This window comes from Colletotrichum gloeosporioides (genome assembly GCF_011800055.1).
Source record: "Colletotrichum gloeosporioides strain Lc1 chromosome Unknown consensus_65, whole genome shotgun sequence".
NCBI classification, from domain to species: Eukaryota; Fungi; Ascomycota; class Sordariomycetes; order Glomerellales; family Glomerellaceae; genus Colletotrichum; species Colletotrichum gloeosporioides.
Genome location: NW_025544710.1, coordinates 638,288 through 660,118, shown reverse-complemented (window position 1 = coordinate 660,118; position 21,831 = coordinate 638,288). Strand labels below are relative to the sequence as shown.

General features: G+C 51.4%; 6 protein-coding genes across 6 annotated transcripts; 3 read left to right on the top strand and 3 right to left on the bottom strand.

The window, feature by feature from the left end:
* Positions 1-516: 516 nt before the first annotated feature.
* On the top strand, positions 517-2,181 carry GCG54_00012475 (GCR1-dependent translation factor 1; the record flags this gene model as incomplete). The annotated part of the gene is made up of 3 exons (XM_045412352.1): positions 517-1,134; positions 1,187-2,060; positions 2,111-2,181. 3 exons carry the CDS (start codon positions 517-519, stop codon positions 2,179-2,181), a joined length of 1,563 nt encoding a protein of 520 aa, XP_045261387.1.
* Positions 2,182-3,155: 974 nt separating this feature from the next.
* GCG54_00012474 (uncharacterized protein) lies at positions 3,156-5,712 on the top strand (the record flags this gene model as incomplete). The annotated part of the gene is made up of 2 exons (XM_045412351.1): positions 3,156-3,813; positions 3,875-5,712. 2 exons carry the CDS (start codon positions 3,156-3,158, stop codon positions 5,710-5,712), a joined length of 2,496 nt encoding a protein of 831 aa, XP_045261386.1.
* A 1,319-nt stretch (positions 5,713-7,031) lies between these two features.
* GCG54_00012473 (uncharacterized protein) lies at positions 7,032-7,295 on the bottom strand (the record flags this gene model as incomplete). Its single annotated transcript, XM_045412350.1, has 1 exon — positions 7,032-7,295. The coding sequence occupies one exon, from the start codon at positions 7,293-7,295 to the stop codon at positions 7,032-7,034; it is 264 nt and encodes an 87-aa protein (XP_045261385.1).
* Positions 7,296-8,730: 1,435 nt separating this feature from the next.
* On the bottom strand, positions 8,731-10,398 carry GCG54_00012472 (uncharacterized protein; the record flags this gene model as incomplete). Its single annotated transcript, XM_045412349.1, has 1 exon — positions 8,731-10,398. The coding sequence occupies one exon, from the start codon at positions 10,396-10,398 to the stop codon at positions 8,731-8,733; it is 1,668 nt and encodes a 555-aa protein (XP_045261384.1).
* A 1,371-nt stretch (positions 10,399-11,769) lies between these two features.
* Positions 11,770-12,588, bottom strand: GCG54_00012471 (uncharacterized protein; the record flags this gene model as incomplete). The annotated part of the gene is made up of 1 exon (XM_045412348.1): positions 11,770-12,588. The coding sequence occupies one exon, from the start codon at positions 12,586-12,588 to the stop codon at positions 11,770-11,772; it is 819 nt and encodes a 272-aa protein (XP_045261383.1).
* A 725-nt stretch (positions 12,589-13,313) lies between these two features.
* On the top strand, positions 13,314-14,814 carry GCG54_00012470 (Secondary metabolism regulator laeA; the record flags this gene model as incomplete). The annotated part of the gene is made up of 9 exons (XM_045412347.1): positions 13,314-13,430; positions 13,486-13,518; positions 13,577-13,670; positions 13,726-13,767; positions 13,821-13,975; positions 14,032-14,069; positions 14,132-14,269; positions 14,314-14,733; positions 14,784-14,814. 9 exons carry the CDS (start codon positions 13,314-13,316, stop codon positions 14,812-14,814), a joined length of 1,068 nt encoding a protein of 355 aa, XP_045261382.1.
* Between the last annotated feature and the right edge of the window lie 7,017 nt (positions 14,815-21,831).

Below are 21,831 nucleotides of genomic sequence, written 5' to 3'. Positions count from 1 at the left end.
TGCCTGTTGCGTGTCGCAGCCAACAGCAGCAGCATGATTTCCAACGCCACTGATGAAGCTCCGTCCAGTACCCGGGCTGACCGTGTCCTCTATCGAGTTATCCCATATAGGCCCCCTCAGTGGAATGGAACGACTCACCCGCTGCAAGAGGAGGCGTGTTCTAGGGGGCCGCGGGGGGCCCGCCAACACTTCACAGTTGAACCTAAGACTGAAGTCGCCCCTTGTGGGGCACGTTTAGCCCGTCGGAACATGGGGGCACCGCGCGGCGCGTCCTCCAAATGGCTCCCCCGTGGCCGTGCAGCAGAAAGATACGTAACAATTTAGAAAACCCGTGGCTTAGCTGCAGTCGCATTGGCACAGTAAATCAGAAACCCGTTGCCCTTTTCTTGCTATTGCCCCTGGCGAGGACAGAAGACTTTCTGGGCACTCACCACACTTTCTTTCACATCCCACCCTGTTGCTCCCTGCTGCTGCTGCTGCTACTTCGAGGCACGATCCCTCGAGAATCACTTCACCATGAGGCGACCCTCTCCTCTGCTCCTGCTCCTCATCCCTGGTCTTGTTGCAGGCCTCTCCGTCGATACCGCGGATAAGAATGTCGCCAAAGCCGTAGCTTCCACCGACAAGTCTACGGACGAGTCCGCCGATGCGCCCGTTGGCTCAACCAAAAAGACACGATACGGCACCGAACACGCCCCCGTCGACGGCAAGGATGGCATGCCCCATCAGGGTCCTTGGGTCGACAAGAGCGACGGCGACAAGAAGTCCGCCGATGCCGATTCGAAGAAGGGCCTTCCTCCCTTGAAGGGACGCCCATCGGACCCTACCGTTATCGATGGACAGAAGATTCCCGAGTCCAACGATGGAGTCATGGACGATAAGACCCGTCAGAAGCCCAAGGAGGGCACCACCGGCACCGAAGGAGGTGTCAGCGAGAAGGACAAGGCGCGCAAGGCCGCAGAGGGCAGGACAGGCGGAAAGGTTGACACAAAACCAGTAGCTCCAAAAGAGCAGCCTCCTCTGCCACACAGCGAGCAGGAGAAGGTTCTGAGCGACAAGACTGCCAACAAGGATACTAGCAAGGACAAGGAACATGAAGACCGCTACACGCCTGAGCACGTCGCCGGCCTTGAGGTAAGCTTGTGGTAGCTCAGTGATCTTGAAGCATAATGCTGACATGTCCAAGAAACCCGCAGATCTCCCCAACAAGCTCGACGACAAGCCCAACCCGATCCCGAACTCGGCCCACAAGGATCATCTGGATCTCCCGAAATCCAAGGGCAAGTCTTCCACCTCCGCCGGCGAGGCCGAAGAGGGTGTGATCCAGCCCTTCCACTCCTTCGTCCTGTCCTTGACCATGATTCTGGTCTCCGAGGTCGGCGACAAGACCTTCCTTGTTGCTGCCCTCATGGCGATGAAGCACGACCGCATGGTGGTTTTCTCGGCTGCTTTTGGCGCCCTGCTGGTCATGACCGTCCTCTCTGCCGTCCTCGGCCACGCGGTTCCGACTTTGATTCCCAAGCACATCACGAGCTTCCTCGCCGCTGCTCTGTTCTTCGTCTTTGGCGCAAAGCTGCTGCGTGAGGGTCTCGCCATGGACCCCAACGAGGGCGTCACGGCTGAGCTTCACGAGGTCGAGCGAGAGCTTGCTGAGAAGGAGAAGGAGGGCAAGCGTCGCGGCTCTGCCGTGTCCCCTTACGCCCTGGAGATGGGCCTGAACGACAGGAAGTCGAGATCTAAGAGCCGCTTCCCCTCGCCTCCGCGCTCACCGTCTACCTCTCCCGCTCGAAGCCTGTCTCCAGGCCCTGGTGGTCTCCGGGGCTCCCTGCAGGGTCTGAACAACCTCTTCTCCCTTCTCCTCAGCCCTGCGTGGGTGCAGACGTTTGTCATGACCTTCCTCGGCGAGTGGGGTGATCGCAGCCAGATCGCCACGATCGCCATGGCCGCCGGCCAGGATTACTGGTGGGTCATCCTAGGTGCCATGGTCGGTCACTGCATCTGCACTGGCGCTGCCGTCATTGGTGGTCGTGCTATTGCAGGTCGTGTCTCTTTGAAAGTTGGTAAGTTTTGGTATCTTTCTCTTGTAATGTTCACCGCTAATATTTCGCAGTCACCGTTGGCGGCGCCGTTGCCTTCCTCATCTTCGGCTTCATCTACTTCATTGAAGCCTTCTACGCATGATTCGTCCTGCGTCCAACTTCGACTCTTAAAATTCCTTCTTGTATAGAATACGCATTCCACACGTTTCATCAGCCTTACTCTTAGTGTTGTCCATCGAAACGACGCAATCCACATTCGCTGCGTACCAACTTTTAATCAGAAAGGTCCTCGGTTGATTTCTACTATTCGGCGCGGGAAAGGTACGAATCATATGGCTGAAAGATCACACGAGACGTCGAGTCTGCCTTATTGTTCTGGATCATACATATGAAAGCAAAGGGTTAAGGGGAGGGGACATCCCCTTGGGAAATCAGCGTTCGGCTGCCATGGAAAGCAAAAAAAACAGAAAGATGTGTGAGAGCGGGATCATGTATAATAGCGACAGTGCTGGCCATAGGGGCATGGGTTGGGAGTTACCAGGAAGAGGAGCCTCTCGGGTGTCGTGACCCTGGAGGCTCCAACTCTACACAATGTATTGACGTTATCTGCACCACTCCGACTTGTTCTTTTGCGGCGCTCTTGAACTCATCATCATGCCTTGGATGGTATCAAGATCTATGGAAGAGGAATCGCAACATTCGTGCAACAAAACGACGGTAGAGACGAACAATCACGAGTGACAACCATTTTCAATGACTTCACAGAGAATACACCATGACGCACTATCCGGAGCTTGTTAGGAGTAGCTCGAAGCCATGCTGCACTAGAGTCGTAGTTCAAGGATCCGGTTCCTTGGACCAACATGCTGACAACCATGTTGCTCCCCTTCCTCCCCCACCTTTTTTTGACGTTCATCCATGGCAATTGAGTCTTTCGGACTACAACACAAAGACGACACAACCATGGGCACCATTTAGCGAAGTCATCCTACCTCTGCATATCTAAGTAGAAAACTGCATCACCAACCCAATTACCCACTTTAATTGGCCCCAGACCTCACCTCTCTTAAGTCTCAAACCGAAAGCCCACAACTCAAAACTCCACCAAGAACCCGAATGCTCGGGCGGACATACTTCTTCCGCGCAGACATCGACTTCCCCAAAGGCGGTGCCCCGTCGACAAAGCACTACACCAGAGACCTCGCCGCGCGGCGCCCCGACGACCCGAGCCCGCGGCTCTGCGCGCGGTGCCAGGACTGGGACGTCCCCGAGTTCGCCGCGGGGCGCGGGTCCAAGGCGCATTGCTACCTCCCGCTCGCGGCGGTTCTCCGGACCGGGGCCGGGTGTCTTGTCTGCGCTGCCGTCGGGGCGGCTGTGGAGGCGAGGAGGAGGGCCGGGTCCGGGTGTGAGAGGGAGGAGTGGTTGAGGCGCGCGAAGGTGGAGGAGGTGTATATCGCTGTGCAGGGGCCGTTTTTCCTGGACTCGGGGTATGCGGTCGACCAGGAGAGGAGGCTGGCGAGCGGGGAGGTGAGGTTGTTTTTGGAGGTGACGGTAAGTCTTGTAAGAGACGGGGGAGGCGAGGTGCCGGTGCCGGTGCCGTTTGCTGTGACGCCGCAGTTCCGGATGAAGTATTCTGCGGGAGGGGAGGAGGTGCCGCGGCTGGTTGGGGTTGAGGAGTGGGAGGTGGATAGGTTCGATATCGGGACGTTGAAGGGGTGGATTCAGCATTGTGAGAGGTGGCATGATGCTTGCGGTGCTGAGTATGCGTCTACATGTGAGTTGTTCCCTGACTTCGGGAGGGAGCATGGATGGCTAGCTGATCATGGGGGGTGCAGCTGAGCTGCCGCGCGGGTTCCGCGTGATTGACATGCGGGATATGAGGATCGTGCAGCCATCTGAGCCGGTGCGGTTTGTCGCGCTGAGCTACATGTGGGAAGCCAGTGAGGGCACCGGCCACGCGCAGCTCGTGAATGCTAACACGGAGGATCTCGGGGCGGAAGGCAGCCTTTTATCGGTCTCGCTACCCCGGATAATCACGGACACCATCTCGCTGTGTAGGGACCTCGGGGAGAGGTATCTGTGGGTGGACCGGCTGTGCATCGTGCAGGACGACCAGCGCTCGAAGCCGGACCAGATTGACGGCATGGATCGGATTTACAGGTCTGCGGCGTTCGCCATCATGGCTGCCTTGGACGACCGCACGGGAAAGGGGCTGCCGGGGTACATTGACGAGAGGAGGTCGCGGGCTTCGCTTTGGGGACCGCCGAGGAATCGGAACAGTCGCCGTGGGATCGATCCGAACGGCATCCAGGCTATTGTCGACCCCTCGCTGTGGAACAGGCGGGGATGGACGTTCCAGGAGAGATTGTTTACGAAGCGACGGTTATTCATCACGGAGTATCAGGTCCTGTTCGAGTGTTGTCGCGCGCAGGCTGCGGAGGAACTCACGTGGGGGCCGCGTTTGAAGGACGATCCGTTTTACTCGCCCGTTGAAGAGGCCGACCACCAGGATGATCATGATTGTGGCGATGCCGATGCAGATGCCGGCGTCAGTGACGATGGCGAGAAACGAAAGAAAAACAAACACTCGTTCGGGACAGGATTCTACTGCAAGCCGAGGTTCGGCAAGTCCATCACCATCCAACTCCAAGACCACATCACGCTGGCGGATTACTGCCTCTGGGTGGAAAACTACACGCCGCGCGAGCTCTCGCACGGCGGGGACGTCCTCAACGCCTTCGCCGGGGTCGGCAACGCGGTGAAGAAGGCGATGAAGACGGAGGTCATGTACGGGCTGCCTGCGGTGTGTCTGCCGCAGGCTTTGATGTGGAGTCACACGGGCAGGGCGGCGCGCCGCGAGGAGACGGCCTGGATCCCGAGCTGGAGCTGGGCGGGATGGGGTGGGAAGGCGGGATACAGGTGGATCCATGGAGAGGAGAAGCTGAACGACTCTAAGCTCGTCCGCGTCGTGACGCTGGTTGCATTCCACTTCCAGGATCCAGGCCGCGGCCTGGGGAGGGTGGGCGTCAGGGAGCGATGGCTGGGCATGGAGATGCGCAAGATGAACATTCTGGGCCCGGACAAGTTGCCCAAGCTGCAGCGGCGGATGAGCGGCGGCCGGATCATCGTGTCGGAGGAGACGGACCGCATGTACGAGGAAATGTGGAATGCGTGTCCTCATAGCCCGTGGGAAGCTCTTGCGCGCCCAGGGCTAGATCCCGCGGCCGTGGAGATTGCGGGCGATTTCCCCGGGTGCTTGGTGTTTAATACCACCGTCGCGTCGTTGCGGATTGGGCGTGATCACAGACGACCGGGAACGAGGGCGGCGACAGGCGAGTTCGAGGACGCAGAGATTCTGGACGTGATGGGCCGGCCAGTTGGGTACCTTGACAAGATGGACCCGGAGTGGATTGCTGGGCGGAAGGGCAAGAGGGATCGCAGGAGGATGCTCGATTTCATCGTCATCAGCGCTGGGATGCAGGAGGCCACCAGCGAGAGAGGCCAGTGGGCGTTCATCGAGGGGCAGTTTCATGAGTTGTGGCAGTTTAACGTCATGCTTGTTGAGCGGCTTCCGTACGAGCAGTTTGTCGCAAGGAGGGTCGGGGTCGGGTGTGTGAGGGTGAGTCGATGGAGGGAGTGTAATCCACGCTGGGAGACTGTCGTGCTATGTTAGATCATGTGAAAAATGAGACCTCTTGAACGTTCAGATGTTCGTTGTGAGCTGCCGTTGAGGTGAAAGTTGCTGCGCTGACGATATTGGGCGGTTTACATGGTTGCTATTGGTGATCGCGGCGCGAACCTCACAACGTCTGCTGGCGACTACTTAACGGCTTTCGAAGCGGCAACTGTAATCCAACTGCTCAAGTTCTATCAATGGAGTCTGACATGGGCACGAGACGAAGTTGGACTCGAGGGCTGAGGTGGACGGCAGGTGCGGGAGCGTCGCGAGTTCCAACCTCAAACGACAGCGACGACGAGAACTACACGCACGACGACAGGGCGACAGCAACGGCAGGACCGACAGCATGCTCTGAACGCTCGACAGAGCAACTCGAATTACGCGTACATGGGCGTTGCATTTCAATCAGAGGTAGCGCAGAAAGCGACACACGGATTACAGGTCTCTTCTTCATACCACTGCTCGAGGCAGTGCGCACAATGAAAAGATGTCTTGCGACAGGCAAAAATCAAAAATTGCACCCACGATGGCCCCGAAGGACAATCGAGAGAGGTCGACTCCGCGATGTGCAATGCAGGCCTCCCTCTCTGCCGCCCGGATTTCTTGATCCCCAGACGGCCAGATAAGGTAAGTATGAAGAAAAGAAAAGAGAGGAAAACAAGCAAAGACGCGCGAGGAGGCCACATATTTATAGACTTCGTGAGGCGGATTGGATGCCTGGGATAGCCTGACTCGGGGCCGAACCACCACGTGACGCGATCGGAGCTTTGCTGCTTTGGGGGATGGTTTGGCAAATTGGGGAAGAGAGTGTGGGTCCAAGTCGTTGCTCATTAGGTTCACTTCGAGAATGCTGGGTCCTTAACGCCGATGTATTCAAGTTACACAAGTTACGCAGTATCTTAGGTACATTTCTGGCCTCTGAGCTTTCGCAGAGATGAGTGGACTGCCATAGATGTTGGAATGATTTACTGCTTTTTGCGCTTTGAATTATCAGCGATGATCAACGGGACCACTCGCAAACGCTAGCTACGGACTCAACTCAGAGGCGATAACTACTCAAAGTGGCGTTTGCTGGAATGAATTTTCACTTTTTCCAATTTTCTTTTCGTTGAAACGCCAGTGTCTACTGCAAAGCTAAGTGCGTATTGAACGGCACTACTTGGCGAGAATTAGTTCGTGAAAAGGTCGCATTCATTGATGTACGAAAGCATTAAAAATAGGTGCCCCCAACAATGACTTTAGCTGCCACTTCTTGGTTTCTCAATGAGATCGTTCCTTGCTGCGTCTCTCACGCGCAGCGTTGGTGAAACCGACTAGCATACTTTGGTCAGCTTCTGTAGTAATGGGACGAGAGAGAGAGGAAGAAGTTGCGGACCAGCTTCGTCGCGCCATGAGGTTAATCTCTTGAGCTCTTCGGGCAAGTCATTAGCCCATCGATAATGCCGTTCAAGTGCGAGACGTAGGCCCTCGCCACAGTTCTTCTCAAAGTTTCCATCTTTTCCAAGGTGGCGTTCTAGCTCGCGCAGTGTCTTTCCATTGCCCGCATGCCAGTGCATTAGCTCGCGTGTGTCGTTCATGACTTTTATGACTTGATAAATGATATTATGGAGTACACGCGTCCAAACATTGGATACTGGCTGAGACGACTTCGGTGATCATTGTGTCGATTTCGGCGACGATAGCGTCAGTGGCTTGTTCGGATAGTTGAGACATGGGCGGTAGTGAATGCTTGTGTGCTTGCAGTAACCTAGGATGAGGAGTTGTGGTATTGTGTACCTTATTGTCCAAAAACAATTGAATAAGAAAGTAAAATGGTGGTATATGGTAAGGGAAGGAAGAAACATGCGGTTTGTGACGTGAAAGGACTTGCAGTGAAGTTGAGAAAATTCACGAAGCTGTTTGCGTTTAGGTCAGCGGAGCAAGCAGGGCCAGGTTTTTGCCAACTTGGATACGAGGTGCAAAGGGAAAAGTTAGAAGGGAAGAAATATGCATGCCACCGATGTTGCCATATAAGGTAGGGAAGGAACATTTTAGCCGTCCTATCACGCCAGCAGAGCCGAGAAATAGAATATCGGAAAAGCCACAGCTTTAAATACTTCCATATCGAAGAAAGCAAGAGCTTAGATCGCGATACCTTACACTCATAACCAAAGGCTACCCGGCTGAAGCCGACATCCATGTCACATCTAGAGTCAGTATCATGACTTTGGCTCAAGCTGATCTCTCAATTAGCTACGTACACTGCGATGGCACTGGAGAGAGCACTAACCAAAGTACCTTTGCTGCTTCCCCCCCAAGGTACCTTACTGTGAAAACCCGAATTGGGAGGGCGAGGAACTTCCTCAACGTGTTGCAGTTGGCAAGATGATATGTCCATCATATTCGTGCGCCTGATATTTGTGAGAAGTATAGGAAAATGTGAATTGTAATTGGTGCTTTGCTTGAGTGTCAGCCTCCATCTTGGAAACAGGCCATCGAAGGTGTGGACCTCGGTTTCTGACGGTTTGGACTGCGTCAAAACCCAATCCAATCTGACTGATAAGCAACTCATTCTGAAGTCTTTTGATTCCCTGAGATGCGCCTGCTTTCTCTGCTCCCGTGACTCCTGCGAGAGAATCTACGTTCCGAATGGGGCGTGGTGATGGAAATTTGGCGGTATCGCGAAGTACTGGCCCGAATGTCTGGCGCAGGTGGCAGTATCAGTACCTAACTCTTAGAGTCAGAAAATATATCAGGAAGTTCTTTCTTCGTCTGTTTGCGAGTTTCATTTGAGCCTTTGGCGGGGATGATGCTTGCGTGTTTGCCATGGAGAGATGAAGGGATGTGGCGCAAAGGCTTGCCTGCTTAAGAAGAGTGGCAACACGATTTATTAGTTTCTGCTACTACATAGCTACATAGGGATTGACGGACTCCTTCATTTACTGATCAGTGCCTGTTACTCGATGCCTGAGTGTCCCAAACGCTCCAAACGTGTGATCGTCTATACTTCATGTTGGCTCATCGTCTGATATCTCAGGCGAAAACTGCGACCTTCGCGATGTCTCCCAACACTCCCTCAACGTCTCCTAAAACCTTTCCCAACGTACTATCAGCTTCTCCCACTCTAGCCCCACCTTCCCCAGCCCCTCCACGTTCCCCAGGCTCTCCAGCGTGACTGTTGGGATTCGTGGGCCCTGTAGTGGGCTTTGGATTTTCTACAACAACCGTTTTGGATCCCAGCTGGTTGGGATTCCCGGACTCCACGACAATACTCTTCCCGTTCGGGGCCGACCCAGGATTCTCAGCTGCATTGTTCGCATCGGATCCACCAGAGCTGTCGTTCACATTCCCAGATGCTTGGCCTTCTTCGCCTTTGGGAGCGTCACCATTTGCTGGTTTGTCAGCTCCTGACGGCTCAGTCTCTGCGGGCGTCGGCTTTGGCGCAATATTTCGAAATTTCTGAATCAAGGAGCTAACACCCTTGAAAAGAAACTTGAGAGCCTTCCAAACGTAGGGCAAGGCGTGGATGACTGCCTCTCCGAGTTGTTGCTGCATATACATGTTCATAGCTTCATTCCCAAGGGTGACGAGTGCAGACCATCCATTCATGTCTTGGATAGCCCCTTGAGGGGTTTGAGGCGCAGTCAAACCTGCATCGCTTCCAGAATCCGTTTGATCTCCGGTAGTGTCGCCGGAGGAGGAAGCGCTTGGGCCGTTGACATAACCATACCAGTTGAAATCTGCGGGTTGTTGGTCTCCGCTGGCCCAGAAACAGCCTCCAAATTGGTCGCCAGTGTAGGGACTATCAGGATCAGAACCCGCGATAGTATCATCTCTCATCTTGAGAATAGCGTTCGAAGAATTCCCCGCTGCCGAGTTCCATTCCAGTGTGTCGTTATTGAAGGTTGGTTGGATGATTGTAACGCCGCTGAAGCTGACATTCCCACTCGAATCGATTGTAACTGTATCAGTACTCAGTTGGATACCAATGTTTGGACCCTGCTGAGTCTGATCAACTGTGTAAATGTTGTACTTGCCGGCCCACTGTGGAAGGGACGAGGCTTGGGTTGGTCCTTGACTGGTTTGAGCAGCACTGGCGCTGGTGCTGGAACTGGGGTCGGGGAATTTCCCCATGCGGCCCATGAGGTTGGCATCGCTGGGCTGGTTGTGGCCCTTGGCCCAGAAGAAGCCCTGAAATTGTGGCCCAATGTAAGGATTCGCAACAAGATCATCGCTAGCATTCTTGTTATCTCGATCAGAAGCGGGATCCAGTTGGGAACCGAGCCCAACCAGGCTGACAAAGTTGAGCCGGCCATTATTCCCATTGGTGCTATCCGACCAGGTCAGGGTCGATTGCTGGAAGGTGTAGTTATTAATCGTTATTCCAGAGATCGTGATATTGCCGCCTTGAATCACGATCCTGGGCCCCGGTGTGCCCTCGTCAATGAGCTGAGTGTTGTAGTCACCCTGCCAATAGGACAGGTCATTAGCGGAGACGCTCGCCAAAGCGGCGTTGACATCGGAGAGTGTGGTTTGATAACCCTGCTTTTGGAAGAACTCGTTCAAGGCGGCGGCGGTCGGAGGCACGTCACCATTGACGACGAACTCATCGTTGTAATCTTGATACAGACTGTCGTTGCTTCGGAGGGCTTGGACAAAACGGGCGGCTTCAGTAGTTGGGTTGCTGGTAGTGGAAGACATAGTGCCTTGAAGTTTGCTTGTGCTTATCTTTGATGGATATTTGTACCTAAAGGTAAGGTAGTAAATGTAGAATCGTAGATGAAGAACTTGGGGAGACAAACATATTGGGCGTCACTGGGTGCCAGCCTTTATAGATTTATCCCCCCATATACGCCAACTCCCTATTGCGTCGACGTGAGATTCACAATAGACTGTCCGGAAGGAACTCCTCAAAGCCCATTCCTCCTTCGGTTTACGATTTACTGTAAGTATGAAGCGTATCTGATAGTATTTGCCGCGGGACTGGACTGTCTGAAGTCTCACTATCTCAGGGCCTGTCTCGGTGATGATGTGGGGCATCGCGTCACTTAACGCATTCAGCATTAGCAAGCACCAATCTAATGTGAACTAACAGGGATTTTGAGCGCTAGATTTCCTTAGTCCGCATAACGCAGCATAGTGATGTGCTATAAGCACACAGTTTAGTCCTTGTAGCGAGTGTGCTCCGCGAGCCCCTACTCGAGGAGCTTCCAGCCGCAGCCACGCCAGTATCACCCGTTTGTGATCGTACGACAACGCACCAAATACGGATAATCAAGCAGTATGATGGCTTCAGCTATGAGAACAATTGTGGTCAGTGGAGAGCTGAAAGCTCATGAGATCAGTCAATACACTTACGCATGCAGATTCAGCTACGAAATATGACACGTTTGTCCCCGGACAAGAAGCAACAACTTACAAGCATCCTGGGCAAGGGGTAGCACACTGTGAGAATTCAATCTCATTTGATACTTGGTTTGGACCTGGAAAACGATTAGATTCCTGTCTCAGCTGAAGTTCGGGGTACCGTGACCATCTTCTTTCCAAGTGCTTCGTTTCCCATGAATCCGTGTGAAATATTACGAAAAGAGGTACAGCATTACATGGACAATATGACAGATTCAAATTGAACGAAAACCTCGCCCAAATGCAGAACGAACTTATAGGGGAGGTTGCGCCCCAGAGAGTGAAAGTGGAAACTGAAACCTGGAGCAGTGGGCGCTCATCGTTCCTCTCGGAAATACAAGGATGTCCTATTTCATTCGCTTATTTATTTGAAAGACCGTAGATTGCGATATCTCTGCTGAGCGGAAATCTGTTCACAGATACTTTTTGCTGTCAAGATTTGATGTGAAGGCTTCCAAAACCGCAGTGTCATCATGCTCAGAAGTGAAGAATTTCTGTTGTTGCAAGAACGAACTTTTGATCAGGAACTGCTCCGGTTTCTTCTATCAGGGCATAGTTTACGTGATGTGCCGAACTAGCCCGGATTCCCCCCATCCCACTGGTCAAAATGTGCAGCTGAAAGACATCTTGTCACACCTTTAAACCATAGCCGTATATGGTATGTGATCAGAAATCGCAGCTCAGCACTTTGTTTGCATTCAGGTCGCTCATATCAGGCACCTCATCATCCTCTCCGAAATGAGTGTACCAGGCCAGAAAGTCCGGGATGGTCTCAAATATGTGCTCACCATCAACGGCTGTGCACAGAGTGTACCTCCACTGCCAAGCATCCTCGTCACATTGGCGGCAGGACATCATGCTGAAGTTGGCATCAGGTCCGGTTCCCGGCGTCCAGCCTCCCGCAATCTGCCAGAAGCTGCCGAGGCCCGCATACTCCTCCAGTTCCTCGGGCGTCATGACTGTTGAGGCATACGAGCCCAGGTACCGTCTACACCCCCACCAGAAAGCTGGCTGAGTTGCGTTGCGCCAGAAAGGTATGCCGTAACCGAGGACGCCGTCGACCAGCCCGGCCAGAATACGAAAATCTTCTGGGATAGAGATCGTCTCCCGTACGTCCTCTCTTGATTTCAGCTTGATATTCTTCTCGATTTCGTCAAGGTACTCGCGTCGCTTAGCCTCGCGCTCCTCGTGACTGCCCTGGTGCATTACGTAGGTGCCGTCGGCGCCGATCTTTGGGGCGAGCTCGTTGTAGCGTGTTAGAACCTCATTTGGCTCTGAAACACCAAAATCTGGGAGAGTTGTATCGAGAAGGGAGCCCAAAGCTTCCAGGCGGAGCTCATTGAGATCTTCGTCGTCTTCCAGCTCATCGGGTTCGGCTGTGGCGATGAAGGGTACGTAAACGTCCAGAACGCGGCGGTTTTGTGCTGCGATGAACGATCGGTAGGCTGCAAGCGAGGCCGCGATATCTTCTTGAGATGAGGGCATGTTGTGAGGTGGATCAACGCCGATATCTCGTTCAGAAAAAGAACCAAACTTCGATCGCGGTGATAAAGAAACAAATTGGTCGGGCACATATGATGTTTGGTAACAAAAGAGCTAATGCAGATAATTCAATGACCCCACATCGGACGCTGGTGCCTAGAACTGATAATAGTCTTCCATCGTTAATAATAAGATCTCAGGCTTCATGCTTGCTGAGGTCGACAACGCGAGTTGCCTGGTCCTGTTAGGCTGTCTTCCACTGACGCGGCATGTTATTACTCCAAATTTTACAATGAAGCAGAAGTTGCTGATGATCGCTTCAACTTGATCGTATTTTCTATCTTTTCTGTGTTGCCTCAGGCTTGCTTCTGATTGCTGGAAACGAAATTGCGAACCTACAGGAAACCAACGAGAGTCGTCTCATAGCCGCCAGATGGGCCCTTGCCGCTGTGCCGCATCGCAACTGCATGATTTTACGAGTGGCTCGCTACCAAAGGTAAAAGAATGCGGGTTTCTGCAAGTGAATTGCAACAAATATGCATGGTGTCTTCAGCCGAGAAGAGGGGAACCTGGAACCAACAAGGCCGAGTCTCCCAATGTAGCCACATCGCCGGAGGGCAGAATGAGTTATGATCTGACTTATATACGCTCGAAAGAATTCTTAGCCGCTTGAAAATCAAGATTTCTTAGTTTCTCTTTTGCCGACAACCGTGCTGTCTTTTTCCAATATGTCTGATCAAAACGCTACAGCCAGAGCTGGGCTCAGCAATAACGCTCTCAAGAAGAAAGAACGACCATCTCACGCTGCCAGCGACGATAGCAACAGTGTGCTCGCTGCCGATGAGGTCAAAAATCACAAGCACAATGAAGCGTACAATTGCTGACTCGCTTGACTTTTAGGTCGCGGTTGACGATGTCTCTTCCATCAGCGGAGTGAGCGATAGAATCTGACACATCATGAAAGCACGACGTTGAAACATTTCTTACACAGGTAACCTTCGCCTCTTCAACGACAAGCGTCACTGGCTCCGTTCTCGAGTATCGACAAGAGAATGGACGGACTTATCACGCGTACAAGGAAGGGAGTAAGTCTGTATTTGTCATCAGCTACAAGAACGAGGTCTGACCTACCGAATTCAGAGTACATGGCGCCAAATGACACCAAAGAGATCGATCGACTTGGTAAGAGCTTATGATGTTGCACACGTGGAGCGTTTGTAGCTAAGTAACCGTAGACTTACAACACAACCTGTTTATTCGCACCTTTGACGACCGACTTGGAACTGCACCGCCCAGCCAGTCAGGCTCTAAGGTTGGGCGTGTATTGGATGTTGGTACAGGTTCGGGCTCTTGGGCCATTGACTTTGGCGACGAGCATCCTGAGGCTGAGGTTGCTGGATACCCGATTACTCCTTCTCCTTGATGCGGTATACTGATCTTTCACAGGTTCTCGGCATTGATCTGTCTGCCGTTCAAACCACATTGTATGGGATCCCCTGAGAAACTTCTCCCGAGTTTCATTCCGAAATATTGACGCTTGTTCTAGCGTACCGCCAAACGTGACTTTCATAGTCGACGATATCGAAGAGCCATGGACCTTTTCGCAGCATTTCGATTACATACATAGTCGAACCATGACCGGAAGTATCTCTGACTGGAAGAGATATGTCCAAAGATGCTACGAGTAAGCCACATACCTCGGCCAATACGCCACGCTAACAACACAAGCAACTTGAACCCTGGCGGCTACTTGGAGCTCAACGATATCGATGCTGTACCTGTCTCAGATGATGGGACCTTGACTCAAGACAGCGCGATTTTGAAGTGTGCAGACCTCTGCCTGAAGGCGATGGTCATCTTCGGATCGCCTTTCCAGGAGTTTGGTCGTCTCGAAGGGGTTCTGAAAGAGGTCGGGTTCACCGATTTGCAGGTCCATCGCTTTAAATGGCCGACCAATAGCTGGCCCAAAGATCGGAAGCATAAGGAGATTGGTGCCTGGAACTATGAGAACATTGCGCCCAACTTCGACGGGTTTATCATAGCTCCCCTGACACGAGCCCTCCGCTGGACGAAAGACGACGTTGTCGCCCTTGCCACTGAAGTTTGCAAGGAACTTGGCGACAAGAGCATCCACGCCTACTATAACATGTGAGTGGTAGTCGTTGTTAAAGGGAAAGACATGTTGCTAATTCGGGTAGTTGGTCCATTCACGGAAGAAAGCCTCTGTGAGCCAAAGGAAGTTGATTCATAACGGAGGTTGGGAATTTGACCAAATGATGATTTACCGAGAGGCCAATGGGTTAGGAGAAGCGAGCTGCTTGTCAAGCAAAAGATGTTACATGTACTTCACTTGGAATTGGACCAGATGTGCACTTCAGAACAAAACATCGAGAAGTGACAGCGACTATTACGGACCAATGTCCTCCAGAGAGCTGATTCAAGCCTACTTAAGAGTTCACTAGTCAGGCAGGTGAGTCTAATCAGTCAACCAAAAGATATACCACCTCATCATTGTCATTACAATCACTCTCACTGCCCTCATTATCTGTTGTCTCTGTCCGGTGCGCCAGCATAGCAGAGTTCCTACCCAAAGCAAACCCCATCATATTACCTACGGAAGGCAACTTAACCAGAGTCGGCTGCAATCATCTTCTATCTGAATGCTCCACAGCTCAGATTTCGGCCCTGACTTTGACCCCAATCCTCATCCGTCCATGTTGTCCTACACCACAACGCCATGTCTCACCTCAGCTCTAAGCAACCAATCCCCATTTCCTCACACCTCACGATCTTTCCATCATGGTTTCGAAACATTCATCGTCGTTCATTCACAAGCGGGCGATTGGTTTAGTGGTATAACGATCCCTTCGCATGGGATAGGTCCTAGGTTCGATTCCTAGATTGTCCATTCTTTTGCCCCTCGTGATGGGGCTTTTTGCTGCCGTGCTTCCTGAGAACGCCACAAGTCCGTTCTCGACTTCCGACTGGACCAGACCTCCCCCAATGCCCATTCCGGAGCATTCCTGTGCATATGAGAAGCTGAAAAGCATGCTCTTTCGTTAAATGGGCGATTGGTTTAGTGGTATAACGACCCCTTCGCATGGGGTAGGTCCTATGTTCGATTCATAGATTGTCCACGCATTGCTTTTTGCTGTGTTTTACCCGTGCCTGGTGGCATCTCGCCGAGAGTGTCAACCATTTGAAGCGTTTAGGCACGTGGTAGGAGGCTTTTGTGACCAACAACGAATCATACGGCGATCGGGCCTCCTTACCTGAACCGCATTTAGGTCTAAACCAGGTAAGGATACATAGAGCAATGAACAGACGACGGTGAAGGAGCTGCGAGTGCTGTACTCAACCTTTACCGTATAGTTCCCTAACCATCATTCTTTTTTCTCATAGCATTCATTAGGATAAACGAACAGCACACTTCAGGTCTGAGACAATGGCGGTGAACGGTCTACTGAAGACACATACTTCACCAGCAACAATAACATTCGTGCAGCAGCCTACGAATGCTGTGAACAGCTGAAGAGAACTTGAGCCAATGAAAATGGCTATGCCAACACATCGCGTTCCTCGCGAATAGCTAACCAATGCATAAGTCTCCTAGAAGAGATCGCAAAGATGCTCAGGTTGCGTTGTTGAATCAGTGACTAAACATCACCACTGTGGAGAATTGGGAATGCAGATTCAGCCATAAAAGCGCATATGAGCTGCATCAGATCTGACAGCAAACCAAAATTGTTGTGATTGTCGTCGTTTTCTCTCTGCATTCGCTGCATTCGACAAGGGAGCCGTATATAAATTACGCGTACACAACGTGCCAGTCGAGATCAAGATTCGATCTCATCCATCAGATTCGACTACCACGTCTTCGAAGATTTGGGAAGGAATACGCTCCAGACGATGGCAGTGATCTATGATAGAAAGGCGAGAAAGCCTATGAAGCGGTGCGCGGCAGATATGAATCAAACTCCGTGGAAGTTTGAGGAAGGCTGCACTGCTGAAGTAACGTTGAGACTTTGTTTATAACATCGCATGCACTCGGTCTTTATCGAAGCCAAATCGCAAAAGGGAGATCTATAAGATACTAGACTACCACCACTTTAGCGTAGTCCCATAATGTTTTCAATGCATAAAAGAGCTGTGATCCATGCCGAGGTTTTATCTATAAGAACGAAGGAAACAGATATCTCAGGTGCTGCAGTGGGCTCTTCTGTTTAGCAAAACAATCTAGGGCTGATTTGAGACGAATGCAAATTAGATGATGTCCCATCACATACGAGAATGTGTCACAAGAGTCACTAGGTTATAACTAAGTGAATGCACCGTAGAAAATACGGGTTCCAACCGGCGAGTCCGAACGGCACCCTCAGAGCAAAGTATCATGTACCTAGGGGAGAGACTTGCCGGCTCGTGGTCACTACTCACTTTACAAGTACCCAGCAGGCCGCGATTAACGAGATTTCTTCTTCTTCAGATGCGAGTGCTGTTGCCGACTCCATAGACGAAGGCAATGCCTGGTTCTATATTACACCCAGCTCCCTAACGCAATTGGCACTCACGAACAAACCACGCTCAACTGAGCATATATAAGGCAGGACACCTCGCCGTTAAATCTCACTGAAACGCACAATGCTCTGGCCGCGGCGTGCTAGAAAGATCGCTGATTTTCTCAATTGAAGTCGAAGTAGGGCCAAAAGTCAGCAACGGTAAGTGAGGAATGGAAAGGCTTGCTCTTTACTACGGAGCCTCCAGAGCGCTGTTCACCTGGACTTCAAGGCGAATAAGCCATAAGAACTAACACAGGAAGACGGTATCATTGCCTCCGACAAAATATCAAATTAATCGGACAGACTCCACACTTTCACCATACTCAGAAAGGCTATCCTCCCAAAAAAAGAAGTTCCGAAAATCCCGAAACTCAATTTGATGTCCTCTGATTGGCACCCGCAAGTAGACCTTATAACCGCTTATTGCATAGTAGCACAGCTAGCAAGACTGGCACCTGGCTGCTTTTCGTCCCGCGCAGTATATATTCAGATACCCATCTCCCTTCGAAGACGACTCAGGCACAAGATGAGCTCGCTCAAAGTCGTGGATGGCACTTCTTCACGATGGTCACGGGGACATTTGAAGCAGCTGCAATCACCAAATGTCACCCTTTGACGAAAGAGCAGCTCGCGCTACTGATGATATGATATAAGGACTCATCCCCATTTTCTGCCGTTTTCCCTCACGTATTCACCTCTGAAATAATCTCACATTGCCACGAAATCCTGCCATCTATTCCTCTCAAGGTCCACGGATTCGGGAAATCCTTGCCAAATACAACGGGTGAGCGGGGTGGCTGAAGACTCTTGAGCAGCCGCTACTGTACCGACGACTAATCACGGATGTCATTGTCACGGTTGATCGGGAGTGAAAAGAAGAACGAACGCAGACGAGCAATCCATAATTTAGATTAGACAACGTAAGGTATGTTTTCTTTTTTCAACACGCGTGCCCCGGGACCCTTAGCGCTTAACCTCTGCCACCTTCACAACGTTCCAAGGCACCTATAAATGTGAACACCCCTCTTCCTAAAGTGTCCTTGTAGCGAAGCAACGGGAAATGTTTCTCATCCTGTATCAAGTTCCTAGAGGGTCGTTCTCGACAAGTCAGCTACACCAATCCACTCCAAAAGTGTAAGACGTTGGAGTCACGGCTCCCGCAGTCACGTCACATTAGTTAAACATCTTCATCCATCATGTTCTCTTTCGTATCCGCCTGAAAAACAATCCCGCACCGCTACGACATCTTATCGCCTGTTTCCTTGACCCTCAGTGTTCGCAATCAGGGGATTCTCGCTGAAAACGATAGGTTGCTGGGATTTCCTCAGTATTCACTAGCGCAGTATAATTGTTGGGATGGGGAAAAAGCTAGAACGAGACGAAAACACCGTGATTTATACCCAAGAGTATCCGAATCAAGTGTTCTTCCAGCGCGGACCCCGGCCCTCATTCATTCACCTCCTGTGGCTATATAATCCCACCACACTCTTATCTTTCCTGCTCACAGACAATCGAACCCAGTCTTATCCTCATAAATGACACTAGTAACGAGAAACAAGTATCAACCAATCAAATCCTGGAGGTGGTCACCCAAATTCAAAAAGACAGAACACCATTCAACCCCATCTTCCTCCAATCCGTAGCCGTCCCCGCCTTCTGACGTGTATCACGTCCACAATGCCACAAAGTCAACGATGCCAGCTAACAACCGCAAATCCACGATATCCCACCGCCTGTTGATTGAGTCTGATTCCTTACACGGGAGAGATTCTTGTTGTACATAACAGGTCATGAATAATTCTTTAGCAGATCCCAATGCAACCACTTTGAAGCGACTTGTATTGTGAAAGAAGAGAAGGGGTATCATACGAGCAAGTTATGTTTTATACCTGACAGAGTCAGGCATACTGCCTCCTCAACATAGTCTCTTCCTTCACACACGTCACCTCTCCACCACTCCAACGTGCAGGGCTTCACCAGCAAACTTTGGGTATATAACACGGTGGGAGTCGCGACATTACTTTTCCTGCAGACAAGTAATGGAATCTTTTCGAAAAGCGAGGTTTGAATAAAGAGAAGCATCCAGCCTAGCGCTCAGCGGTGACCCCTTCCCTGAGGCAGTGATCCCCAAACCTCAAGGAATCCACGCTCCCTACAATCACATCTTGGCCTGTTTCTCCCACTCATCGCCGTCCTCGGCTGCGTATCCCATTTTTAAACCCAAAAGAAACCACGCCAGCTATTGTATGCTCTTCAAATTCATTCATCCATGCTACAAGATCTCACGCGGCCTCAGTTTCCAGACGTACTACAGCTTATCAAGCTCAACACGCAAATCCTCAGTCATCACTTGTGTCAAACAGGCTGCGAAGATTGGATTGAGCCTGAACACAACACGCTTATCACCCCCAATTTATACAAACACCCCGCCCCTAAGCTCAGCTACCCCTTGACACGACCACGAGAAGATCAGATGAGCCCGCCGAATATAAAAGACCAGCTAAGCCCCATGCTTAAATCCCAGGCGGCCAGGAATCGCCTTTTCCGTTGAGTCTGTTCCTAATAACCAAGGTTCATTTACACCTAACGACCTACATCCTTTCCAAGTCCAAGAGTATCTATTACAGGGCGCAGGATACCCAAAAGTCCCTTCAGACCGTGTATTACCCCGTTCCGTTGTTATCCCCGTCCTCGGGCACGTATTCTATCCGTAATGTGCTAAAACACCGACGACCGCCCACTCGCGAAGATGATCGTGAGACCCTCACGATAGGTCTAAGCCACGACATCTTATTATGCCCAAGGAAAATTCCCGCCCTCTGAGATCACGACATTATGAATGGTACTCACGATTGCGCCGGCCCCAAAAGCAGCACACCAACCACCTCCCAATTTATACAGCACAACGCTCCACAAGGCTCTGCCATCCTGCAACGCAACCACGAGAACACCAGACTGACCCGCAAGGTATTAAAGACCAGTCAACGCCCGTCCTTGTCTCCCAACAACCAGCAACGAGCCGAAATCGTAGCGTTTGTAGCGCAAGAACTTGCCCGGTTCCAACGGACTCCCGCGAAACTTTCTACACGTAGAGAGGATCACAAATCACTCCCTCCAACATCCCATCAGTTGCTTCCTCATCCTCCCCTATCCATCATTCATACCCTCATATCCGCCAGGGAATAATCCAAGCCCAGACTCTAGCCCACATCAAAAGGCACTCTCCACCACCCCTCCTCGAGGACCAAAGCCGTACGTTGGACAGCGCCCGCACATCTTCTATGACACCTGGAACCCGAGCTAGTTTGGGTGGACTGCCCACATTTTGCTTGTCTTCCCCATGACTGTAAGTAAACTCAAGGGCTTTTGTACAACTCGTCATACCAATCAAGTCTGGAGTCGCTACTCCTACCTACCTAGGATGCTGAAATCGAACCGTCAAACAAACCAGAGAAGAAGCAACTCACCCCGAAACGTAACCCACGAGAACCCCAGACCGACCCGCCGCTGATAAAAGGACTCGAAGCCCGCTCTTCATATCCAAGCAGCCAAACAATGCAATTGTGACACGTTTGGGCAGATCAGATTGTGCTCTCGTTTGGACACCGCAATCCCTCGTGTTCGCCAAAGACCACAGACCTCAACACGCAGACCACACCATAAACCTATTTTCCCTTCCCCAATCTACAGTTCTCTTTCTGTATCCATCATCCACACCCTCGTATCCGGCAAAGAATACTCCAAGAGATCGAAGCAACGTCCACAAGATCTACCCACCATCGCCCTTTACCCAAGTGACCGTATCCTAGATGGCGATACACGACCTCCCGGAAACATTCACAATCAGCACCAAATAACTCATCATTATGATCACATAATAATCATGAAATATGCTGGAATTGAGTCGTTACAAAGAGAAAAGAACAAAGGAACTACTAAGTCATGCTCGCCCTCGTAAGAGCATCAGAAGACAACGTGGAACCACATTTCCACCTTCCATCATCCATGCCTTCGTATCCTGCGATGCATACTCCCACAACGAAGCAGAGTCCACAGGCACCCATCTCATCATCCACCTCCCAAAGGACCGTACCTGTATGCAGGATAACGACGTCCGGCGAACCAATCCCATCAACAACCTCAATGTGTACGATTCCCAAACAGGCCGATTGCCTTGCCCATTTCAGCATCTGGACTGGAGAGCTTCTATACCGAGCGCCTCGACCTGACGCCGCAATTTTCACTTCCATCCGTCTCGGTGCCATTGCTTGAGGAAACAGTCACAGCCATCACTAAATGAGTCATCATTACGATCATAGAATAGTCATGAAATATGCTGGAATTGAGTCGTTAAAAAGAGAAAAACAAAGGAACCAACTCATGCTCGCCTGCCTGTGCGTCACTGATACAAATGAATTCCCAACCACCCCTTGCTCGCTCGCCCACTCTTCTCAAGCCAGCCCCAGTCGACGCCGGCCATTTTGCCCATCCTGGTATCAAAAGCAGCCTTTCTCTCGTCAATGTTTCGCAACCACCCGAGTCGTGGTTTCGGCTTCTAAAACCGCGAAATAGCGGAACCCCAGTAATGGATGGTATCTATGATGAATGAAATATCCTCCTCGTCCTTCCTACAAACATAAAAGATGATGATGCAATGATAATGTAATGTTGTATGCGTGTGTTCTGCCTC